At 35.4% G+C, this 26,752-nt stretch overlaps 1 protein-coding gene across 4 annotated transcripts in view; it reads right to left on the bottom strand.

Annotated features, from left to right (window-relative positions):
• Nucleotides 1–26,752, bottom strand: part of OSBPL8 (oxysterol binding protein like 8) — an 83,547-nt gene that overhangs the window by 7,931 nt on the left and 48,864 nt on the right. For all 4 annotated transcript variants that reach the window (XM_087968018.1, XM_087968017.1, XM_087968019.1 and 1 more), the window contains 12 exons: nt 23,750–23,975; nt 21,744–21,928; nt 18,780–18,861; nt 18,430–18,528; nt 14,367–14,463; nt 14,062–14,160; nt 10,203–10,300; nt 9,459–9,548; nt 7,597–7,733; nt 6,681–6,866; nt 5,451–5,538; nt 217–316 (listed from right to left, as the gene is read on the bottom strand). In XM_087968018.1, coding sequence (XP_087824144.1) covers nt 217–316; nt 5,451–5,538; nt 6,681–6,866; nt 7,597–7,733; nt 9,459–9,548; nt 10,203–10,300; nt 14,062–14,160; nt 14,367–14,463; nt 18,430–18,528; nt 18,780–18,861; nt 21,744–21,928; nt 23,750–23,975 — 1,487 coding nt within the window. The remainder of the gene's footprint in view (nt 1–216; nt 317–5,450; nt 5,539–6,680; nt 6,867–7,596; nt 7,734–9,458; nt 9,549–10,202; nt 10,301–14,061; nt 14,161–14,366; nt 14,464–18,429; nt 18,529–18,779; nt 18,862–21,743; nt 21,929–23,749; nt 23,976–26,752) is intronic.

The raw sequence follows: 26,752 nt of genomic DNA on the forward strand, positions 1-26,752 counted from the left end.
AGCCCTAGGAAGGACGCAACAGCAAACCACCCCGAAAAATCTTATCATGAAACCTGCAGGGACTAAACCAGGAAATTGCCAGGAATCGACAATAATTTGAAGGCACCAAAACAAAAATAGTATCTTTAGTTTACAGATAATCAAATTTAGGCATGCTTGTACTTTATTCAGCATAGTTTTAGAAAGAAGGGCAAAGTAAACCAATGTAGCATTTACCTTCACTTCCTGATGAGTCTGGATTATCAGGCTCTGGTGAAGAGAAGCCACATTCTTCTTTTTTAGACTTAGCAGACCGTTTTATTTTTGCAACAGTAACCTGTAATACACATTTTTATCAGCTTTACTGCTCAGAAACAAAAAGACAATTATGGTTAGCAGTCTTCTGCTGGTGTGCAAGAAACGAGTGGTAGAAATCTTTGTTTACACTATCTTCTTGCAACCCACTTCACTTGCCATACTGGAGGACAATAGGTGACACTGAGAGGAGATAATTGAGATAATAAACATTCAACTTAAAGAATTTGATTATCTTCTGGCTCCAGAAAAGCAAATATGGACCCCACCCTATACAGCAAGGATGGGCAGGGCTTGCAAATCAGTTTTTAAAATTATTCCTTTATAAATGATTAACCCATCTTTCATAGTTATAATAAATCCTAAAGTAGTATTTTTTGTGGCCCTGTTTAATTTTTTACAACTGAAAATCAGCAACAGAACTTTCTATTTTTAGTTGGGAAAAGGAAACTTTTGGTGTGGAATTATGGTGGGCTGAAAAAGCAGAGAGAGATAGCAGCTGAGAACTCTGGCTAGAAGGCGGATTCTGGATGTCAGAATCCCCTGGATTCTCCCTGGATCAAAGGGAAATCCTAAAATAACCCGTGTAGACTCCAAACGGCTACTCTTTCTGTGTAAAAATGTGCAGATACAGAAAGTTTTTGCAATTGGCTCAGGATTTGACCTGCTTTCCATCCACAGTGACAACTGCAATATAGCCTGCATAGACAATAAGTTTTGTCTTCCTCATTTTTTAGACACATTGGGAACTAATTATTCTATAAACAGATATTTCCTCTGCAGCAAAGATAAATTTCTAAAGCTCACACTACTACTCCAGTGTTGATGCAAATGACAGAAGCCTAATAAAGTTGCAGGATATTCTATTATCTGCTCCAAATAGAAGATACCAGTAGGTAAAAATCTGGTTATCCTCCCATTAAAGGAACATCAATATCATACTTGTACTCAACCACTAAATATTTAAATATGTGCATACTGAAAGATATAGCTCAATTAGTAACATTAGACATAAATTCAATAAATAAAGAGGTTTCTTTAAATATGGATAGATGAGTCATTAAACCTCAACCTTTGAGGAAAGGTGAGTAACTAAAAAGAATATTTTTCCCAAATTAATTTGTATTCTGGGAGGTATTTTTATTCAAATAACTGGAAAATATTTTCATAACAATAGCTATCCATATTAAAAAAAAGAAATCAATATAAAACTGAATTATGAAAAACAAAGAATTTGTAAATAAACAATAAATTGTTGGTTTGTAAATTGTGAAGAGAAAAAGAAAAATGATACTGAAATTATAAGTGGGAGATAGTATATGTGACTGTTTTATTTTTTATCAATATCATTTAATTTGCATAAAGGATATGAACATCCTTCTCCAAAACACAGGAATTTTTAGAGATAATTTCATAAACAGGTAAATTTATACTTCACAGGCAGCACAGATAATTCCTAATGGATATTTAGCCAAACTATGTGAAAAAAGAAAAAGACAAGGCTGCCTATTGTTTCCTTTCTTGTTTATTTTAGCTCTTGAAATATAAAATAGAGACATAAGACAAGATGAGAAGATTGTGGTGGTAAAGATTACAGGGTGACATACAAATTTGTCAACTCTGCAATTGGCCAAACTGTGGCCATTTTCTTTTTGTAGCTTTTCTCTAGGGAGGTTTCTCTTCTCATTGCTTCAGGGCTGACACAGCCTGGAGCAAAGGGGCCAGGGAGGGGGGGTGTAGAGATAGCTGGGATGTTATCTTTCCCCTGGGAATCAAGGACATTGATACAGGTGTTTGAAAGGTGGAGACTGAGGTCACCAAGCAACTGGACTACATGTTGATTGGACCATGTGACTGGAGACTCTCGGGTGAAGTGACAAAGTTTTACTTTTAATTGGGTGTAAAACTGGCAGGAATTTAGAGTTGGTTTTCCACCAAGAATGTGCCAATATGATATGTCCCAATAAAATGTTCTTTGAGGAAATTGCCTGCCTTGGAGTTCTTATTGAATGGGATGTATTAATTGGAACCTTGACATTAAGAGCTTTTGCAGATGGTTTAGTGTTGGCTTGGGAAGCCCCTTTAAAGCGAACTAAATTATTAATGAATAATTTAAAGAATATGCTGCATTAGCAGGTTTTAAGATTAATAAACTGAAGATAGAGAAGTTATCAAAAACATGGAAATACAAGATCAAACAATTGATGAATAAAATATGTTTTAAGATTGAGAAGGTCAAATATTTGGGTAGTACTATAAGAAATATGAACTGTATCTTATAAAACTATATGTTATAATTGTTATAAAACAATTATATCTAGAATAGATTGATGTTAAATTTTTTTGTTAAGGTTGGCAAAAATAGAATGGTCATTGCTGGGGAGAATTTCTATGATTCTGATGAATGTTTTGCCAAGAACTTTACTTTTGTTTCAGACAATAGTTGTTTTGACAACTGATGCTGTGTTTAAGAAGAATATATCTAAGGGGAAAAACCACTAGTTAAATATAAAATATTACAAAATGCAAACAAAAGGGAGGACTGAGTATATCTGATTTGAAATTATACTTGGGTGTTAGTTGTTTAGCTTGGATGAAGAAGTGGGTGTTGCTGAGAAACAGAAGGTTACTGGAGTTAGGACACAATTTGAGATTTGGGTGGCATATATGTTTGTGTACAACAAAGATAAGATTAATGTAGATTTTAAAAGTCATTATTTTAGACATGACACTCTGAGAATATTGAATAAATATGAATCTAGGTTGTGTCCGAAAACAGCTTTGTGGCTCTCAGAACAAGAAACATTTTATAGAAGAGAAATATAAGTAAACACAAATGGTTATCTTATCGTGTTATAATAGAATTTTCTCAAGAAAATGTAAAATAAAATCAGGAGAAAATATAATAGTGGAAGAGTATACTTGTCAATGATTTTCCTATCTATACTTATCATCAAGGTTTAAAGTGGATTTTATGGTTTTAAGAATATAAGACAAGGGTGTCAAACTCGATCGCATCACATGATGTTATTGCGACATTTTTTACTTTTGCGGAGCAGGGGTTGGTGTAGCCTGTGTGTGACGCATCTGGCTTACGGGGTGCCAGTTTGACACCTGATATAAGGCAATGTTTGAAATTGTGTACAAATGTTGAATATGCAATTGCTGATATAAACTTTCATTAAAAATTGAGACAGAAGAAGAAAAAGTGAAAGAATGTATGATAGGGCTAAAAACTAGAAAAATAGATCAGTGGGAAAATATGTGTTTGAAAGGACTGAAATTTGCTTAATATTGTAATCTTGAAGAGAATACTCATAAAAGGATGTGCTATTGGAATATGCCATCAGAGAAAATTTCTAGTATGTATAAAAGCACTTCAAATTTATGTTGGAAATATGAAGATGAAAGGACATTTTATCATATTTGGTGAATGTATAAAAAAGCCAAGAAAATGTTGGCTACGATACATTCACAATGGTAATTTAGAAGATTCTAAAGATAAATGTACTATTGAAACAAGAGGTTTTTATTTTGAGACCAATAGATCAACAGGTGGGAAAAAGTCATGGAACTTTGCTTTTAGACATGGTAACTGCAGTGAAATTATATGTTCAAAAGTAGAAAAATTCAGGACCATCCACAACCAAATAATGGTTGATAAAGATGATGGAACATGCAGATAAATTTTTTAGAGAAAAGACAATATCTATATTTATTGCTGGTTATAGACATTTTGATGAAACAGAAAAAAAAGAACTTTTGATTTTTAATAATTATAAAACAGATATTAGGAAAAAGCATTTGTATAACCACAGATGAAGAGATGTGTATATGTGTGATTTGTAATCATAGTTATGTTTGCTGCAAAGGAAATCAGATACTTCTATTTCTTTTGGTACTTTTTGCCTTTTTCCTTTTTTTCCTCCTTTACTTTGTATTAGTTTTATCTTTTTAAAAAAACTTTCAATAAAATATTTATATCATATTTTTAGTTGGACCATAAGAAAGGCTGAGTGCCAAAGAATTGAGGCCTTCAAACTATGGTGCTAGAGAAGACTCCTACAAGTCCCTTGGATTGCAATGCAAGGTGATCAAACCAGTCAGTCCTACAGGAGATCAACCCTGACTGCTCTTTAGAAGGCCAGATCCTAAAGATGAAACTCAAATACTTTGGCCACCTAATGAGAAGGAAGAACTCACTGGAGAAGAACCTAATGCTGGGAAAGATTGAGGGCAAAAGAAGAAGGGGACGACAGAGAATGAGGTGGCTGGATGGAGTCACTGAAGCAGTATGTGCGGACTCCGGGGGATGATAGAGGACAGGAAGGCCTGGAGGAATGTTGTCCCTGGGGTTGCAATGGGTTGGACATGACTTCGCAACTAACAACAACATATCATATTTTTAGTTGGAAGACACACTAATAGTCTTGTGCAAGCTATAGAATAAATAGGATTGACAGATTCCCTTCCTCTACAATCTTGCATCAAAATCAGAAAAAAAAGGGGGGGGGACCCTGGTTTTAACCCACTCATGTGATATGGCCATACCCATTTCATTGGCATTCTCCCATTTTCTTTATATTGTCATACACTGTTCAGTATATGCTTTGTGTCCTCTCTTAGGGGAAACTGCAGACCTAAATCACCAAAATTAACAGTATCATAAAAGATGTGCTATTTAACTTTCGGGTTTTAAAAGCTAAATATGAAATAATTAAGTCCTACAAGATTTGGATAAATCTACAATGCGTTAGAATACAACTGGTGTCATATAGTTTCCTTAATCTGTTATATTTAAGGGGGAGCTCAGAATCTTATTTAAAGAGAAAGAAGCCATATAGGAAAAAATGGGCACAGCTAAAAAAATGGTTATATTTAAATATCAGGTTAAATTCTAATTAACAAATTATTACTTTGTCATTCCCAGTGCAATTGTCTGAAGTGCGGATAGCATAATATACATTTTACAAATATAAAGTGCAGAGCTCAGAAGAAAACAGCTGCAAGCAGACCAGAGGTTGAACTCCTCATAACAGTATATTTTAGTTGTCAGGGAAGCAAAGGCAGAAAGTGGCTATTTCAAGGGAATTTCCTGTCCCTAGAGAAATCTCAACTGAATAATAAAGTAATAAAAAATAAGGCCAAGAACATACCATTGGTGTACGATGTCTTACTTTGGTCTGAATAATGCCATCTTTTTCAAACTGTATCATGTCATTCAGTGGATCCCATGGTCTTGTACTATATGCAAAAATGTGTACATACTTTAGATAAAGCGAGAGGATTAACACATCACACCCATTACTTTCAGCAAAGCAGTACTTATCGTATTTTAAAAATGTATACCATTAGCATCTTATATAGATATCCAGCTGTTGCTACATGTTGTTGGTCAGCCTGTAATAAACCTTCCCACATCCATGACTTGTGAATGAGACAGTTAACCTTGTGTGCATTACTGAAGCATAAGCATGTATACATCTTTACAGAGATGCACCAAACTGGCTTCTATGTGTAGCTCAAGCACAAACTCACAGCTGGGGCAAAGATGTAGCTATGTTATTTGAGAAGCTCTGATGTCTTCTGGGGGTGTTCTTCTGCAGATAACAAGTTTGCTTGTAAGTTGGGCTGTAGGGATCAGGAGATTGTTGCTGCAGCAAGATTGGCATTTACCAACCTCCCTGCTGCAAAGAAATCTCCCCACTTGAACTATTTCAACCTGTGGCACAGGTTATGGTACTTGAGGACATCAATCTACCTTTCATGCATGTGGAATGGAGAGCAGTTCAAGAATTCATGGTCACCAGGTAAACATGGACCTGATTTGATTTATCTCTGGCCCAACTCAGTTGAGGTCACACATTAGATCTGGGCAATGATGACACAATCTGGAATTGAGGAATGTCACCATCAGTTATGGACAGATTACTCTGTGTTGTCCTTAGAGTTCTTTGTGACTGCACACACCAACAACTGACTCACAAACAATTGACTGTTTTCCCCCAAGATATAGCTTGGAGTTGTTTAGTTGACAGCTTGGAGGGTGTGGTGCTTTTTGAGTTTGTTTGCTTAGAGGCATTTTACTACTAATGCACTGATGAAGCAACCAAGTTGGGTAATGAAACATCAGCAAGCAAATATCCAAGCAAATTGGATCAGAGAGCACCAAGGACTCCAGAATTCAAACCTGAACTGTTTGTATTCTTTTCAGCTAGAACTGTGGAAATGGAAAAGTGCTACACCTACACCGGTAAAAATTTTTTGAAGGGGTAACAGCTACTTCTCTCTAAACCACAGACAAATTATACACTTGGTTTATACTATATTATGAAGGAGCATTATCTGCAGAAAAGGGAAAAAAGCTCTCCTCCTCCAAGACTTACTCTGCATATCTGTAATTCCATTCTCCTGTAAGTGGATCTGGCTCAAATAGTCTGCAGACCCACACTTCATTTAGCGCCTTCCTTTCCTTGGCAGCTTTCCGTTGTGCTTCTTCCAGAATATATTTTTCTTGAGTTGCTTCTGTTTGGTCTTTATTATTTATAGCTCGAGTCACATGCTGCCAAAGTCTAACCGGTAAGAATAACAGCAGTAAAAAGGTCAGATACTGGGGAGAAGAGCTTTGCTGAAAATTTTCTTTTGTTATATCATTAGAATAAATATCTAATACAATTATAATATCTCCATTAGCATTTTACTTTCCTGAATTTTTTTTCCAGTTAATACTCATCAATACAATCCTAGGGCAGATATACAAAGATATCAACCAAATTGTGCATCTAAATAAACATAAAAAGCCCCAAACTAAAAATAACAAATGAAGAATGCAGTGGCGGATTAAGGCTCACTGGTGCCCTAAGCACTGACAAATCTTGGTACCCCCCTCCTTTGTACATACTGTACAAATGAAGCCAAGCTTAGGCGACATAAAAGTTTTTGTGGTGTCCCCTTTGGGCCTGGAGCCCTAAGCACGTGCTTAGTCTGCTTAATGGTTAATACACCACTGGAAGAATGCTATAAAAATTAATTAAACTTAAAATAAGGATTCTTTCTCCAATGGATAAGCTAGGCTATGGTTTCCAAACTTATCCTTTCTGCTTTACTCCTCAATCCGATAAACAACTTCTTAGGAGGCTAGAGGGAATAGAATGAAACAACACCTTTGTTCAAACACATCTGCCACATCAGCCAGTTTTATGAGGGCACCTATAAAGTGCTCTCAACTTTCTAAATATATCCAGGAAATGTTTAAGAACCTCTGCATAATCAATCAGAAAAAAAGTTTCAGAATGAACTTACTTCTCTGATTCAAAGTCATCTTGTTCCTCAAACTTCACTGTGTATCTTCTTAATCTGCGCTGCCTGATCTCAGGTGTTGGATTCCAGAATGTCTCTGAAGCATCTGTCTTCTTATCCCTAATAATAACTTCACTGTCCTATAATGTTAACATATTAGATTACTTTAGGCAAAGCATTTTTCGAAGTCAGGAAAAACAAAGAGTTCCTTCAGAAAGTCACTTTTCACAATTAAAAGATTTGTACTAGTCAACTGAAAATCATACTTGATATTCTATTTCTTTATTTTAGCTCCAATCATTTGAATTAAAGTAATGAATTTATTGATTCTCAGCTAACATTTTGTGCTTTAATTACTTTTTTCCAGTGGAATTTGGTTTTACTTGCACGTGAATCTTAACACATTTCTTCAAATTTATTGGTCTACAGTGAAACATATTAATAACTGTATATTAAACATGTAGTTTAAGCTTGTAAAAATTATATTTCAATTAACTATGTTCTATCAAATACAGCAATACTTTGCCAGTCTTGGCTGATCTTAGAAAGCTAAACAGAATGAGATCTGATTAGTAATTGGATCGGAGATCACTAAGGAATATCAGGGTTGTATAAATTTTTTAAAAGCTAATGAAAAAACATTTTTATCTTATTGCAAAGACAACTGTATGAATTCAGATTGGAATTCTGGAATAATAATTCTGAACTGAAGCATTGTCTAAATTGAAATATTAAGAAAACCTATTCCTTACACTGGTGTAGTGTAAATTATGTAACATAATGTAATATAAATAAAAACCTATCAGTCAGCTACTGCCTAGCAATTAATACTAATAATAATCAGAATGCTTTATTATTTCAAGATGAGAGATTAGTGCTTCACTCCATGCTCTTGTTCTGTTCCCATATTAAAATGAGTCCCCCTCCCCTGAATCTTCCATGTTCTTCAGAACATTGCATCTGCTCACCCTCACATAGCATATTTCTAGATTTTCACTCTATTTTCCCATCTATTTTCCTTTCCAACTGAAATTTGGTTTAGCAAGAATCCAGGTATACAAAAAAAATGATTAATGTCAATATTTATTTATTTTGCTTTAGTCTTACAATAACAATCACTTTAGCTGGTTTGAAGAATAATATTATGTAGTTCAATTATGAATTACCAATGGCAATTCATGTCGTATCTATTCTCTCCTGGGTTCATATTGTAATATTTAATGTAAAGTGCCCAGTGTGCTGTGATGTACTATGAGGTGGTCTAAGTGCTATTGCTATTTATTGTGCGTCCAATGTAAACCATTGTACTCTTATCAGTATTATGTTTCTTTACTTGATATTATATTAGCCTTATTGCAAGGCAAGGACAAGAAAGCTAGAAAGAATTTCCATTTATTTATCCATATGGCAGACCTACAGTAAATGTGCAAATTTGGCTTTGGAAGTTTAGTGCTAGTCTGATCAGATTTCTGAAAAAAGTATAGCAAAATAAAGAAAAGGCTGGTGCATATGTCATAATCAATAACAATGTATATCAAATAATTTTGACATAAAAATACCGTATATATCAAAATACAGTGGTATCTCAGTACTAGTCAGTAATTGGTTCTGGGAGGCATACGAACCACATGACAAACGTGTCACCCTTTGTTTTGGCTGGAAAGTGTACCGAGTCACAAGGGAGCTGACAATGACAAGTTCTAGCTTGTGCATCGAGTACCAAAAAAACAAGTACTGGGACAAAATTTTCACATCAAAATGCATTGATTACCAAATCTGATGAATTTTAAAGCAGTCAAGTACCAAGGTACCATTGTGTACCCAACCTTTAGAAAATGAAACAAAGCCAAACTTATTTTACTTACCCAATGGCCTTCTAGAGTGGCTAGAACTTCTTTTCCCAGTTTAATTTTCCCCATTATTTGATTAACATTTTCATTGTTCCCCAAAAATGGCTATGAAAAAAAAAGTGAGATTTTTTTTAAAAAAGCTATGTAATATTCAAGTAACTTAAAATTAATAATTTACCAATGACCCTTTCATAAAAAGAACAAGGAAGCCATTTTAATTACTAGAAGTTCATAAACTACTGCATTGAAGCTCCATAATATTAAAATGGAAAGAACAACATTTTATTGAATTACTCCTCCCCTCACAGGTACTCCACAAGTTTGTGGAACAATCCAAAGAGGCCACGAAAGGAGGAATTGGTGAAAACATTTTTTCTGAAAATGGTCTGGCAGTTTTCTAGAAATCAGATCAGTGTTATTAGAATGTCCAGGGAACAACAACATTGTAAAAAAAATGAGAACAAATAACTTATTTCATTTGCCACATGGAGTTAGTGCAGATCATAATGAGCTGCTTAGCTGCAAGTACTATATAAAAATAACATGATTATATTAACTACTAGGGATATTTTTATTCATTTATTTTATATTGTTTTAATCAGCAAAATCTTAGGTTATTACTAAATACTTCAAAACGTGATAGTATTCATATTATATATTTTTAAGACAAAGCACAAAGAATTGAAAGAACTAAACTTCTGAACAGTAAGCATTTTTTAATTTTAAAACCTCTAATGCATCTGAAAAGATTCTACTAACCTTTAGCTTGTATTCAAGGACTGCACTGTATCCAGTTTTCTCACATGTGATGCTAACAGTTCCCCCGAGCTCCAAAGTCATTGTGCCGTATAGAATCCCTATAAGATTAGTTGTTGTTTTTTACTTTGTTGAACAGTGTTTTTATATTAGGTATTTCTTTTCTACAAATAAATGACTATGATATACCAAAGTCCCAAACCACTAATTACTATGGAAAAAGACATAATTAACTGCAAGTAATATTATTATAGAAAAATTTCCAACATAGCACCAATTCATCCCTTCTCTTTGAAAATACCTGAAATGGTAGTAAAATCAGGACATTCTACTAAAGAAATAAGGATGAAATAAGACATTCACAAAAAGTGCTATGTTTTGATAATTTCAAATAATGAATTTTTTCAGGTAAAGTCCATTAGTAAAACCTTCAAATAATAGAAGCCATACTTGAAGCATGAAATTCCTTTTCAGCAATAAAATTAAATACTGACTAAAAGGATTGTTCAAAAAAAAAACAATTCAAAATTAACACTTCTGCATTTAAAGGTAAGACAACAGAAAGGTAAAAGTATTTTCCAAATCACATAGCTAAACATAACTCTAATCTGTCTGAGGGAATAACCTGAGACAATGCAAAAATAGTTCACCAACTTTTGGATGTCATTGAGAAGAGAATTTATCTAAGGAAAAGGAAGGAAGCTTTTAGAACTGTATAAAGAAGGATGTAAGAATGAAATATGTGTTCATTTAAGAAAGAAAAAATGGTTTTCAAAATAAGCGATAGCAAACAAGTTTATTTATTTATTATTTAGTACATTTATATAGGGATGCCTATCTCATACAGAGGTGATTCTTTGGAACCTTTCTGATAGGACAGATCTGGTGGAACCAAAGCAATGTTCCCAGTTCTTAAAAAGCCACATGATCTAGAATTGGATGGGGAGGAATCTTTTTCAGGGATAAAGGGCATAAATTTTCTTAAAAAAGATTTTGCAAGGTACATAAGGGTATTGTAATATTTGTATTAGAAATAGAAAATTAGAATGGCTTAAGAGTTAATAAGAAATTAAAATGTTGAAATGTTTAATAATGATTGATTTTTAAAATGTAATAAAATATTGAAGGGAAAGGCAATGAGAATGCTATAAGATTTATTATTTAGATTTATTATTTAACTACGTATTTAGGAGGATACTATGTATTTAAACATTTCCGATTTATTACTCTGTTTTTATTGTTATTAAAAGTAAAAATTAATAGATAGAATGTACCAAGCAGAATCAGATTGGATATTAGGTGTCATTTTAAATGTTAATCTAATATTTAGGGAGAGGATAGAAAGGCATCATACTCTGATTAGAGATTTCAGGAGAAATTTTTTTTTTTTTTCATTATAAGGAATGAGATAGAGGGATAATAAAGGATGGGCAAAAGATACAAATATAATGATTTAAATTAAGATGGATTGAATAAGATAGAATTATGAAGAGTGAAATGTGTGGAGAAGTATATATAGAAGATACAGAATGGTAAACAAAATAGGTAATGATCTCTAAGATGAGCATGAATATAATTAAAGCCCATATAAAGAGAGGTACCGGGGCCAAGTTACTTTACTAAAAGATTTTTATATGTTTGTTTGTGTCTGTTTATGTTTTTGAGAAGTATTGGTGAAACCTTTTAGAAACACAGAAAGAGAATGACGATAATCAAGTCAGAAAGAAATAGAGGACAAGAGATGTTTTTATGCTCATTTAGAAATGGTTTAAAATAGAATTGTATTGTATAAGATAAGGTTTTATCTGACTTGTAAAATTTACAATGGAAAAAGGTTCAAATATGTAATGGTTGGTGATGATTTGTTTGTTTTTGAAATTAATAAAACTTGTTTAAAAAAAAAAACATAACTCTAATCTGTCTGAGGGAATAACCTGAGACAATGCAAAAATAGTTCACTCAACTTGTTGGATGTCATTGAGAAGAGAAGTTACGGAAAATAAATTTAGCTTTTAGAACTGTATAAAGAACATGTAGAAATGAAATATGTGTTCATTTGCCACTAAAAAAAGGTTTTCTAAGCACCACAAGTTTATTTATTTATTATTTAGTACATTTATATAGCTACCTATCTCATATATGTGATTCTTTGGAACCTTTCTGATACACAGGAGTGGAACCACAGCAATGTTCCCAGTTCTTAAAAATGCCCTGATCTAGAAGAATGCCTTGGTGAATGGTAACAAAGACCATTTGACTTAATTAGTCTCAATCCTGTAGCTTCTCTAAAACTAGTTTGAAATGGCTTCAGTTAATAAAATTTATTATAGGCCTACATGAAACTGAAATGCCATAATCCTGTTAATTATTTTGTCCAACTATGATAGGATCTGTTTTATCAGAATGTCCAAAAACGTTTGTAGCTTTTTGTCATAACGATGAAAGCAGTGTTCTGGTATTGCAGTGCAAACTCCATTTCTTTTGGATATGCATGGAACATTGTGACACATGTAGAAAATAGCTGGAACTTATGTCTTGATGGTGACCATCATACTTATCATCTTCTTTGCCCCCTCTGTGGATGCTTCTGGGCTTCCAATTGTATATGGCTCAAGGAAGATCTCCTTAAGTAGTGGTCTTATAAATCCCTCATTAAAGAGAAAGAAATGTTGCATCTGTGAATTTACCAAGGTAGCTCCCTGAATCTCCCTTGGGGTCAAAGGGACATCTGGTAGATCATATTCACCAAAGCATCCTCAGGAATTATCAACTCAAATCTATCCTTTTTAATCACATATGAGGACACTCAATTTCTAACTGAATCTAGAGTATCCAAGTCACCTCAAACCTGACAGATTTTACCAGCAAAGAACTAGTTGAAAGAACCACAGGGGTTTAATACTGTTGCTCTAATTCTGACTGCTCTAATTCTCACAGCTCTAATTACTAATAACTGCAGATGCAGTGAGAAAAAAATGCTTTTTCTGTGTATGTATTGACTCAGCGTGGTTCTATTCTGTACCTTATCAGAGTGAAGACAAGTCTTCTGCAAGGACACTCTAGCAATTTTCCTGCCTCTATAGCCCATACAGCATTTAGGGATAAATTAAGGTTGTGACAATTATTTGTAGAATGAACACTAAACTCCTAAAATTCTCTTCAGAATTTCATAATATTTATTAATTTTTAGCTTACAAATCACTGCCCAAGTTCTTTTGAATGAACTGGTCCTTTATTTCTAAGGAGCTAAAGGGTGATTATAAATCTGATCTTAACCAGATAGTGGTCAGTCTATACAAAGGAATTGGAATTCTCCCATTAACTATTCTGGCCAAAGCAAAATATCAAATCAAATGTGCGACCAACAACATATGCTGACTCTGAAATCAATTTGGATAGCCCAGATTTGCCATTGTCAAAGATTCTGCAAGACACTGAAATACTCACTAGATAAGTAGAATCCATCCATTACTCTTAACCCAAGATTATATACCCTCAGTATTGGCCAGATCTGTATTCAGAATTCAGGCAAATGCAATGTAGTCATCTCTATCCTTTTATTCCACAACTGAATACATGGTTGGGAAAAGCTGGGCCCATTTTGAGCCTAGAGTCTAATCCATCCAATCCAGGTCAGCTATCACATGCATTTCATGTATGGTTTCAATTTTATTGTTTGCTAATCCGGCACTGAAAAGGAAAGTTATTTCTTCTGCTTATTATACTAAACCACTTTGCAAGAACAGTTTGTCCTTTTAAAGTTAAGTGATATTTAACAAGTAGGAAATTGGTCCCAAGTATCATCAGAGGCCTGATTGATAAGCCAAATAGGTATTTAAAAACTCTTGATAGAAGTAAATACCTTTACAGTGTGCGTATGGCATGGTCATCACATAGTCTTCTCCTCTGTTTAGAAACATTAGTCGTCCTTCACCATCCAGAATGGCAGATAATGAATTTCCTAAAACACAAAAATGAAAGACTCAAAAAAACCTACATCCTAGAAAATGAAAAGATGTGCCAGACTAAAGAATTGTCATCTCACAGTTTATATCATCTATTTTAGTAGTGAAAAAAAATATCAATTGCATTCATCACAAATCCTTCACAAAAAAGTTATTTTTGTATTTCCTGAATATAATGAAAGCTTTTAAATATGATACTTACCATAAAACTTGGATTTGGCCAAAATATTAGCACTAAGGCAAAATCCATCTTTTCGATTGCTTACATAGAAGGCAGATATTGGAGGATGATGAGACACCTGTTAAAAGCAATAGTGTAAGTGACCTGCTGTGAAAATCAGTAGAAATAAGCAAAAGACATAAATTCAATTGTAATTCAACAAATACTCATCAACAAAACACATGTCCCAAAATATTGATGAAAGATACTTTGTTTAAAATACTTTCCTTGACTGTAGGTAGGTTAGTTGTGATTCTCACATACCTAATTGTGCTCTGCATTCCAGGCATTACTTAACTGTTTGTTATGGCCTTCAATTAAAACACCAACTAACATCTGTATTTATTCATGCACTTCAAAAAACAAGCCCTTTTAATCAATTTAAACTGAATGTTCAACATACAAAATGAAGTACAAATACAGAATCAAGTAAATACAAATCCTTAAACACTATGATGTCTAAACAGAAATATCTACACTTTCTGAAGGCAAATAAACTGATGCCTAAAAGTAGTTTTCAAATGAGTCTTATATCACAGCACATGAAGGCAGAATCCCTCTTAAATATGCTGTATACATATTGACTGCACATTAGCCCTGTTATATACCTAAGATGATAATAGTTTCCTGCTCTTCCTCTGTGAACTAAAAGCTTTTATAGGCTTCTTATTTTGGGGTATCTGTTGTGGTCTGCCGACGGCCTGCAGAGCTGGCAGCAGAGTCGGACAGCGGGGAGGAACATGAGCCAGTCCTGGAGTCTGGGGAGGGCTTGGATGAGGGATCTGCGTCCGACAGAGAGATGGGGCCAGGGCCATCTGAGAGTAATGTGCTGACTCTGGAGCCTCCAGAATCTGATATCAATGAGGCAGAGGAACAGGGGGAGCATGTTCCCAGTGCGTGCTTCCAGAGCTGCCAGAAGGCAAGAACAGTTAAGACAAAAGGGGCAACTCAGGAATAAGGCTTGGAGATAATTGGCCCCTCCCATAAGGCATAAAGGAGGAGCAAAGGGACATGAGCCTTTGCAGGAATTAACTTTGTTCGTTCTGGTCGGTTTAAAATCTGAAGCTCCATGCTGACTTTGTGCTCCGTTTGGCCTTGTACAGCTAATTGGCAATGTAGTCATTGGCAGCATTTCAAGGGAGATAAAGGTGGGTGCTTATCAGCCTTATCCCGAAAGACTGCGGCAGACTTCTGTTGGACTATTCATAAACTGTTTGGGACTCATTACGGGCTGTGAATGCATATAATTCACAGCTGTTTAAATAAAAAAGGATTTTGGGAACAGCGTGTGATTGTTACTGTCTCAGGAAGCCTTCGTCAGAATAGTATCTTTTTTCTTGTACACATATTTACACTATTCCTACTTCTGATTGGTTCCTTTTGTTTTTTTAGAACTTGTACAAATCTGATCCTGCACTTGGAAAAGGTGCTATCTGTGATGACTCGGGGCGTGGCACAAAGGCAACACAGTCAAATAAGTACTAAAGTTCCTTTAGTGCCTCCAACTTTGCCCCCAATGTCCAGGTTACCTTCGGCTGGAGAAAAAACTCTCCTAAGAACAGTCTTTCAGTGGAGGAAATTCAGTCCGAAAACAAAGTACATACAAACTGTAAATAAAAATCCACACAAACCAAGCTGCAGTAATTAACTTGACAGGGCAGGAGAAGGAATTGCAGACTTGAAAGCCCAGCAAAACGCACACACTTGGAAAAATGCCAGGAACCCAGATAAGCCTCGATAATACCAGATAATTCACAATTTGCTCCCAACAACTTGCTGTTCGCAGCTTCTCTTTTTAAACACTGTGTTCCCAGCTGCTGCTAATGAAGGGAATCAGGGCCCTTTCCTATCCCGTAAACCTTGCAACTCACGTTGCTCCCTTCTCCATTCCTCCCTGAGTGCCCTAGGATGAAAAGGGGGTGGGCCTGGGTTTTCCTCCGAATTTCCTCTCCCTTGCTCTACCTCTCTCCTGCTCTGCCCAGCCAGCCTTTGCCCTTCCCAAGTTTCTTCCACAACCAACGGAGCCACACTACAGTCCCAGTCAGCTGCTCAGCCTCCCCCTCCGAATCAGATTCCAACAGGACATGACACTATCACATTCCTCTGATTTTTACCACCCAGATCTGCATGGCTCCACTCATATAATATCCAGAAACCTTATATCTGCTTAAGTGGATCTTGGATAACATTTCTATTATTTTAGTTTTGACTGTTTCCTTGTTGCTTTTTGGTATTCATCATGACCTTAATGTTGTTGTTTTTGTTGTTGTTAGGAAACCTTTGATAGCATTGTCATTATTTCCTGCAATGTTCTGAAACAGTGTTTGTTGCTATCCTTTGTTATTGTTGTTGACACTTTCTGTCTGGCCTTGAGATTATGTTGTATCTTATTTGTACTAAGCCTTGCTCTCATTCTTCCCTTCTGTGGTTTGAGGTGCTTTCACGTACACACTAAATTAGCTATGCAGAAATCCACACAATCTCCAGTCACATGTCCTAATGCCAGCTAAATGCAAAAAAATCACACCAGAAACTCATAAAATAATATTTTGTCAAAACCAAAAGGTATGTTCTTGTTCATGTAAGTATTAACTAACTGAACATATTGTTCAACAAATTTGAAATGTTACATGCAATACTTATGTTTCAGTGGTCCTCCTGATTCTTCATAACTTGCCCTTGCCTAAGTAATCAAGAGGCTAATTTGGGTGTGGGCAGAATGCATCAAAAACAATAGGATCAACTTTTCAGCTATATTTCCATGTCAGATCACTTTGTGTTTCAAATGGCACCGTCAGCAGATGATATGGGAAAACCCCCAAGTGCATTCAGAGAGTGTTAAATCTATTCTAGTAGCCATCCGTGCATTTACACTGATCTTATGCCAGATAACATTCCAAAATCTTTTCTAGATTAGCTGAGATGCTGTAGCTCATTTTCAACTATATAAACACCATTAGCACACCAAAATCTGCTCATCTTCATTACCGTTTGCCCCTATGTGATTATAGTAAAACAACCTGTTGAAACAAAGACAGGAGGGGATGTGAGGTCATACTGGTGACTGCTGAAATAATCACAGTGATTGGCAGGCAACTTTCTGTTATTCTGTGTGTAAAACACCATAGCAGAATAATGAGCTTATGTGGGTAACTAATCCCATGATAAAACAGTACTGGTTCAGAATATTCTGAACAGAAACAAGTAAAATCAGCTTTCAATATGAAAATAACTGAAAGGAGACAGGATGATCACAATGCTGTTCAAATTACTGAAATGATTGTATTCCAGATGCAAAAAGAGCTAGTTTATGCATAACATCAAAATCATGAAACGTAAATTTCAAAATAAAACCCCATTGGAGCTGCTGTAACGACTGAAGCTGGTAAGATGGGAGTTAACAGTTTAGAGAGATCAGTTAAAAAAGAAATTTATCAGCTACTTAAAGCTACCAAGTATTATTTTATTTGGAAAGACAGGCAGATGAAGCCGAGATTTCAAACTCTGGAGCACATGTATATGAAGTCTGAATTCTTTGCCCTGTACGTTTAAGGTATCATTCCTGTCAAGGAAGAGGTAGACTCAATCAATCTATCAAACCATACCTGACAACCTTCTGCTAAGTCAAGCCAAAGTCTTTATAACAGATTTAAGTGTTTGGAGAGCTATGATTTATTGCTAAGATCAACAGGTGGGAGAAAAAAAATGGTAGAACTGCATCCTGGGATTTGTGAAATGGAGAGATATCCTTAGATACATCCAGGTGGAAAATTGTTTTGTCTTTCAACCAGATCATCCCTGTGTACCAAGTTCACTAACATCTGTGGGCTTTGGTGGCTATCCCAGAAAAGCCATCTTTATGGTCAGAAAATACAGAGAAAAAATAACCATGTGTTGTTCACTTAACAGCCATGGCAAAAAAAGTCATAAAATTAAATCATTATGGTATAGTTTCTGAGTTAATGTAATCAAATGTAAATGTTAAAAAATGCTGCTATAGTTTTTCATACATATTTCACATATTTTGATTACATTTTCACAGTACCTGTTCAGCTATATAAAAAGTCTTGCTATTTGTTTTTGGATGAATCCACAAGCAACGAAAAGTCTCACCAAGTATAGGATTGTAAGGTTTTTTAAGTCCCTGAAAGATAGACAATATTTGTAAATACATTCTAATTCCAAAAAAGTTTAATAAGCAAAACAAGCTTTAATAAGCAAAAACATTTTGAAGACTCTGTAACGAAATGCTTATAATTATTGTATTTACTTAATAGGAAATTGCCTCCTGAACCCATTAATTTTAAATTGAATGGGAGCATTTTACTCTACAAACATGAATAGAAGAAAAGCTGCTAAAAACCAAGGACTAGATAAAAAGTACCAAAGTATTACTTTTGGTTTTTTGTAGAATCCTGACAAGTACCACTTCACAACTTTTTTCATTCGATTGTAAGCATTCTCTTCAAGGGCAGCTCTAAAAAAAAAATTACAGACTTATAATCAAAATATATTAAATTTTATCCACATCAATGTAACAAACCATATAAGAGTTTCATATTCAAACACAGTAATAAGAAATGTATACAATATAGAAAAATAGCATTGGAAGGTACCTTGGAGGTCTTCTAGTCAAACCTTTTGCTCAAGCAGTAGACTGTATACCATTTCAGATAAATGGTGTCCAGTCTTGTTTTGAAAGCCTTCAGAGATGGAGCACCCTAGCTTCTGAAGGCAAGCTGTTCCATTGGTTGATTACTCTCATCATTAGAACATTTCTCCTTAGTTCTAGGTTTGCATTCTCCTTGGTTACTTTCCATCCATTATTTCTTATCTTGTCTTTTGGTGCTTTGGAAAATCGTTGAGCCCTGATCTTTGTAGGAACCCCTCAAATATTGTGACACTGCTATCATGTCTCCCCTAGTCCTTATCTTCATTAGAGTTTAGACATACTTAATTCCTGTAACCATTCCTCATATGTTTTAGCCTCTAGGCCCCTAATTGTTCTTGTTTAACCCTAATCAATGTTTAGTTTAAAGCGGCTGATTTAGTCAATATTTTTTTTCCTAAGTCTTCATTGGCAACTGTGGCTGGCATCTTGAGAGGCAAGGTGATCTGCTAAGCAGACCACAAGCAACTGAGTGGACGTTTGTCTTTATAAAGCTCCTGTCTAGACCATGGTCGCCAAACCACCAAACCCAGATGTAAATTCAGCTGAACCAGTTTACATTTGTGAAAAATCCCAGGATCACAAAAGGTGATAAATCATTTAATAATTGTAAAGGCTAGGAAGGCTGCTCTACTTTTTCACACCTTGTGGATATGAACCAATAGCAATTATGAAATCTATGCAACTAGAAAAGTATTTGAGAAGTGAAGGAAATATATTCTTAATCTCTCTAAAAAACGTTGGGGGAGAAGTTTCAAGAATTACTACAATCTATCAAAGATAGTTTAAAGCAGGAGTGTCAAACTGGATTTCTTTTGAGGGCCGGATCAGCATTGTAGTTCTCCCCCGCAGGCCAGCTGGAGAGGGGCAGATGGGACGGATGCCTCCTGCAGCGCCCTGCCAGCCTCCCGTGTGCCTCGTGCCCCATTTTGGCCAGCAAAGTGCTGCAGAAGACCATCCAGGATGAAAACGCCTATCCCCACCCCATTTTGACTGCCAGAGACACCACGGGTCGGTCCTTTGCTATTTTCAGGCTGGCCCATGGGCCAGATTTAAGCTGGATCCGGCCTTGAGTTTGACACCCCTGGTTTAAAGTACTGTTAAATATTTGAAAATCCAAACAGTAAAAGTAGCCAAAGAAACAAAAAAAACTGACTAATAAAATGTATAAATCCGATGGATACTGAAATAACTGTAATAACCCGATGTAGCTATGAATACTTTATAGAAAACACTTGAATAAGGGTGTATTTTTTGTACACAAATTATTCTTTTATTTGATTTTTACAATTCAAATCTACACTATATATTTATTTTACTTGTTATAATAATAAGAGCTTTGCAAGCTCAATTATGCTTTCTCTCCCTTTCACCTCATCTCAGTTAATCGGGGATGAGCCTATCTGAGTCCCTTTCAAATACTTTTTTTCCACCAGGACTTAAGGGTGATTTCCCAAATTCTCTATAGCCAATGCTGCAATGTAATCAGCTTGATTCAGAATTTTATTTCTGCAGTCGTATTCTTTGTTTTATTTTGCAATTTGAGATAGCTTAAAAATAGAATCTCAAGGAAATGACATCAAGTGTTGATTGAACTACATCGGAATCCATTTTATAAAAATTGTGAAGGTTGTGTTCCTACAGACAAGCCCAAAGATGAGTAAGTAGTTCCTAAATAACTGCCTTATAGAAACATTTGACAATCAATAACAAGCAACTTTTTGACTGTCACTTTTTTTCAGATTCAGGAACTAATATGTCCATTGGGTAGGAACCACAACATCCACAATTAAAATATTTCTAAAAACAGAATGCTGTACTACAAACATACAGTAAAATTAAAAAAAAGCAACTGATAAAAATAAAACTGGGTAAGAGAACACCAACTAATTTAAAAGTTGTATAACATTATTAAAGTATTCTAAACTGCTAACATAGAAGCAAAAATCTGCATCTCATCCTGAAACGCGAATGGGAAATGTATTTTCCTCTATGAGAGGGGAAAAAATAAGAGTATTATTTGTGATATTACTTTTCACAGAGTTAACCTTATGTGTGTATTGCAGAAGAGAGATTGGTCTTCACTTAGAAAAACAAGTCAAAGTAGATGGGTTGCCAATCATTCTAATTAAATATTAGAAGCAACCTTTTCTTTGAAAAATCAGACATATCAGTGAGATAGAAAAATGGCTGCCTAGGAATGATTCCCTCCACCCTTAGTCTCCTATGGAAATAATCAAATTCTTGCAAAACCCTAAGGTTCTAAGGAACACAACTTTAAAAACCCTGCTATTCACTTTCCCTAACTGTGCTGTTACAACTCTAAATATTTCCATGTTTTTCTACTAATTGTTGTACAGTTCTTTATTTTTACCTGCATAGCTAAAAGTGTTCTATGTGTATAAGCTCTTACATGTTTCCCTTTTTCATTTTTAAGTTTATTTTTCCCAAGTAATAGGCTGCCAGGAAAGGGATATACAGTATACACCAGAGTATAGGAATTCATCATTTGCAGTCAAGTTTTGAAATTAGGCCAGGAAGCATGTGGCTCTAAGTCCCATTTATGGTGTGAGGCATTATTTTATCTAAGAAACCCAAACTAAAAGAAATTCAGATTTGCCACTATTATAGTACTGAATTACATGATGCATCAAGATAGTTCTTATTGCACATGAATAAAAACAACTCACTCAGATAAGAAGTCTGCATGATAGTAGTAATCAGAGAGTTTGTCCAAGAAAGAGCGTGTTTCCAATATAAATGTAGGTAGTACCACTTTGGAGAGATCCATTCCAGGGCGTACTTGTTTCAACAATGTCCAGATCAAACTCTTGTTCTCTTCTGAAACTATCTCTGTTTGAGAAGCTTCTCCTGCCTTTAGCAAAATGCAAATAGAATGAAGAGCATATATTAAAATATATTAATGCATTTAAACAACATTTTTAGTTTGGTATATAACAGCCCAAACATTTGCCCATGCTACTCTGATACGGGATTCAAAGATTCTTCATGGCTTCAAAGCCATATTTTCCTAATGGTTTGTCTTACCCATCCATTTTCTAAACATGGGACTTCAGATGAAAAAGAAGAGACAATATGCAAATTCATGTGACTTTAATGTTGAAGAAACAAATGAAGTATGCCACCATACATCACACTGGCCCTATAGTCGATGGTAGTTCAATATGTAGCATTTGAAACAATGCATACTAAGAAAAAAAATGGGATGTAGCAGCCATATCATAACATGTATTATTTATTTCCTCCCTTTATTATTTTTACAAATAACTCATGGTGGTGAACACATTCAACACACCTTCCTCTTCCTATTTTCCTCATAACAACCACTCTGTAAAGTGGGTTGGGGTGACAATGTGTATAATTGGCCCAAAGACACCCAGCTAGCTTTCATGGCTAAGGTGGGACTTGAACTCATGGTCTCCCACTTCTTAATCTGGTGCTTTAATTATTAGACCAGTGGTCCCCAATCTTTTCGGCTCTGCAGACTGGAAGTGGTAGCAGTGGGGAGGAGGAGGGGAACAGTGGTGGTGTTTACCAGGTTCTGACCAGTTCTGGAGAACTGGTAGCAGAAATTTTGAGTAGTTCGGAGAACCAGCAAATACCACCTCTGACTGGCCCAGCCACCATCTATTCTCTGCCTCCCGAGCCAGCTGATTGACTGGGTCTTCTTTTGTTGCCTTGCACAGGAAAACGGAACTGGAAAGCAGGTTAGTGGGATGGGGGAGGGAATGGGGATTTTGCAGTATCCATTCCCTGCCACGCCCACAAAGCCAACCATGCCCACAAAGCCACGCCCACAGAACCGGTAGTAAAAAAATTGAATCCCACCACTGAAGGGGATGGTTTTGCATGCATGTGCACTGTTTGTACAAATGCAGCTTTGCTTGCACATGACTCTGCCACCACTTGTGTAGCCTGGTTCCTATCAGTCTGTGGACCAGGGTTTGGAGACCCCTGCACTAGATCAAATATTACAACTTCTTGAATTTGAGAAGTAGAGGATTTATCATTTTGCTTTATTACTGCCTCAGGAAATATTTCTGGTTTTACTTCAGTTGCGGCCTTAGAAATATATATAGAATTGATGGAGACCAATCTAAGACCGCAACTAAAGTAAAACCAGAAATATTTCCTGAGGCACAAATAAAGCAAAATGATAAATCTTTTATTTCTCAAATTCAAGATTGTCCTAGAAGTTGCAATATTTGGTCTTCAACCCGTCCACGAATATGAACATGCATCTCTGTGTGTGTGTGTGAGAGAGGGGGGGAAGAGAGATTTTTAAATCTCTATTTTTGAAACAGCCCAGTGGCCAGGCAAGGCGTGTGGGGCAAGTTTCCCCCCTCTCCGCCCTGCCCCCCGTGTTGTCCGCACTGCAAGCAATGTGAGAAATTGACAGGGACTGGCCCCATATGCGCTTAAATAGAGCCAAATTTTGGGAGTAGGGCTTAATTTTAATGTATGCGCACAAAATAGTGCTGGGCCTTTTGGGATGGGTCATGTTTTAGGAGAAACACAGTATCTTATTAATTTAATTTAATTTAATTTAATTCTATCAGTTTTACAAGAAGTTCTAAAATGGACTTACCACATAACAATAGTGGATAAAAAAATGAAATGGAAACAAAGCCATTTTACAATTCAAATATTGTGAAGTAAAAATATAACTTATTACCTCCCCTAGTTCTTCACTGTCTTCTTCTACGTAAATTGTTTCCTTTACATGATCAGGTTCAGGATCAATATATGAATCATCCTGTCTCTCTGATGTATCTGTGTCACTTTCTACCAAACCATCATTATCCGACTCATCATGATCATGGTCATTTTCTCTATCTGATTTATCAGAGTACATATCTGAATCTTTAAAATGATGTCTTTCAATTTCACTGTCATTTAACCTATTAAAAAGAGAAGCGTTAATATTTTATTTAGTAAAGAATAGTACACTTAGTTAATTTGTTACTTCACTGAATTTTTGTTTATTGAAAAATCATTTACTGAACTATTTGTTCAGTAAATATTACCAAAATGTCAATGAAATTAAATGTAAGCACTTTTCATTCAAATTAATTTTATTGGGAAAATTTAAGCACAATTAAATCGCTGGGACTTGTAATTCAATTTAATGTATTCAATTTAATGATAAGAATCTCTGAACTTAATTCATATTATTTTCCATTCTCATTTGTATCTTTATCGCTATTTTAAACAGCATCTTACAGCATTCAATTTAGTTGAACATATAAATATACTAAAGAATGAAAGAACTACTGCTTAAATGCAATCACGTATGATTTTCTTTTTTAGATATTCACCATACCTTATTTCACAGAGTAAATCTTTCCAGGATTTAGGAAAACAAGCTATACGCCCAGTTTTAGATGTTAAAACACATTTACATTTTATATGCAGAGTATACAGGTAATTACCTAGGGTTGTCCCTAGTTTAACAATTGGTGAACAAAATAATTTCTTCTTAAATACATTAATATTAGTGAACATACAAGTATTTATATATAAATAACAGGGTATTTAAAGAAACCACTGTGATAATTTCTCTTTGAACTGAATGACACAAGCAGATAAAATGACTGAAAGTACTTGCATTGTGACACAAAAGTTAACTTAACCAATCATCACTGCTATTGTCCAGATTGAAATAAAGACCTGAGAGTGCATGAATATAGGCCAAGTTTGTTTCCCTTTGACAACTTATTTGCAAAACAATAGTGAATTTTTATATACCCTGAGTCACATTTATTCACCTTAATTTCTGAAGTGTTTATCATATGGTAGTTTTAAGCCACCTTTCATTTTCATTCCAAGTTTACCAAAATAAAAAAAATAATTAAAAAGAAAAGAAACAATTAAGAAAAATAACTTTCATCTAAAAATCAATCTGAATGAACTTGAAACCTGCTTACCATAAGTCAGTACAGGGACAAATTCCTATAATCATTTATTGGAATTTACTTTACAATGCCTCCAGTTTTAACCATCACATTACCATGGAAAGATACCATAACATCAAAAGCTGCAGTCTTAGTTTAGATTATAGCCGTGCAACATTTTGATGGCCAAGGCTGTATACGATTCATTCATTCATTCTTATGTCATCTATTTGCTAGATTCCATGCAGTTATTATTATAGAACTAGAATCAGAATCTTAACTAAAAACCTACCATTATTTTTCATTGAATTGGGCTCTCTACATCAAAGGGTCTATAGAACAGCACCATTTTAATAAGGAGCAAGCTGCTGCAGCTACTACTGAGAATGTCATCCTCCGGGCCCCTGTCCCTTGATTCGTCAATTTCAGGACCTGTAGTTGTCCCTTTAAGGTGACAGTTGCCAAACAAATTTCAACTAAAGAAGATGGTCCTGAAGGTAGCAAGGGCCCAAACTATACAGGCTTTATATACTTTGAGATGGAACTGAAAACTTAGTGGCCATCAACACAATCCCTTAGCATAAATATTACTTTTAGTAAAGTAGTATTTATGCTAAGGGATTGTGTTGTGTTTACTAAACTGCTTAGCATCAGTGAACATTTAGGGAGCCACATTACATTTCAGGTGTAGCTTCCAAATTATCTTCAAAGAAACCCCCTTGTAGAGTTAATTGCAGTAATCTGTTGAATTACTGTCTACAAAACTTTCTTACCCAAGAGATCACAATGGCAGACCACTTTTGATGCCCACATTAGTACCCGCTATTCTTGCAAGAGCCTAGAGCCCAGCAGGATTTTCTGATTTATCACTGGTCTTTCAGAAAATCTATCAAGATCACAGATGGAGCATTAATAGCAATATCACTTAAACTTAAATACCCTTCACAGTGCTTTACAGCACTAAGTGGTTTAGAGTCAGCATATTGCCCCAAACAATCTGGGTCCTCATTTTACCAACTTTGGAAGGATGGAAGGTTGAGTCAACCTTGAGCCTGTGAGATCCGAACTGACAAATTACAGGCAGTCAACGAGGTAGCCTTCAGTACTGCATTCTGTGCCACTGTGGCTCTTTACTAATGGTGCTATGTGCCATTTTACCAAAAGCAATTCTGATTTGTTGGGATTCAGTCTGTTTGTTCTACCCCATCCAAGACTCTAGAAAACACACAAAAACTGAAGAGAATAAGGAAGCAAGCTGAATTCTGGAGTACTCCACACTGAAATATAAAATGTTTCTTTCTATTTCTCCTTCCCCACCACAAACCTCATAGATTCTTCAAAAATTATCAGTCTACGCTACTAAATGCAAGTAACCATGCTTTTATTTCCTCTGTATTCCAGAATATGACTAAGTGCCTAATGTAGATACTCACCTGACTGCAGGGAAACTCCTTAATTTAATCTTATGGCATCTGCCATACAGAGGTTTATAGAAGCTGAGTGTGAGTGATCTGACTATGACACAAGAATGATACTGTCTTCCACTTCAGATCATATATTAATTGCTTGGAGCCCAAAAACAGATCTAAGACACTGTCCTTCGGAGGTTTCAAATACATGTTGGCTTGGGGTAAGAGCATGTTTGTCAATTCTCAATCTATTCAGACTACATGCCCAAGGAGTGGAGATCCTTCAGCAGAGAATCTGCATCAGGCTGGAAGTAATGGGTGAGCTACCTCAGTAGCACACTAATAGAACCCAACATAAAATACTGCACCTTACTT

The sequence above is a fragment of the Notechis scutatus genome, chromosome 6, assembly GCF_049901735.1.
Source record: "Notechis scutatus isolate UNSWTSFEM ecotype Mainland chromosome 6, rNotScu1.2, whole genome shotgun sequence".
NCBI lineage: Eukaryota > Metazoa > Chordata > Lepidosauria > Squamata > Elapidae > Notechis > Notechis scutatus.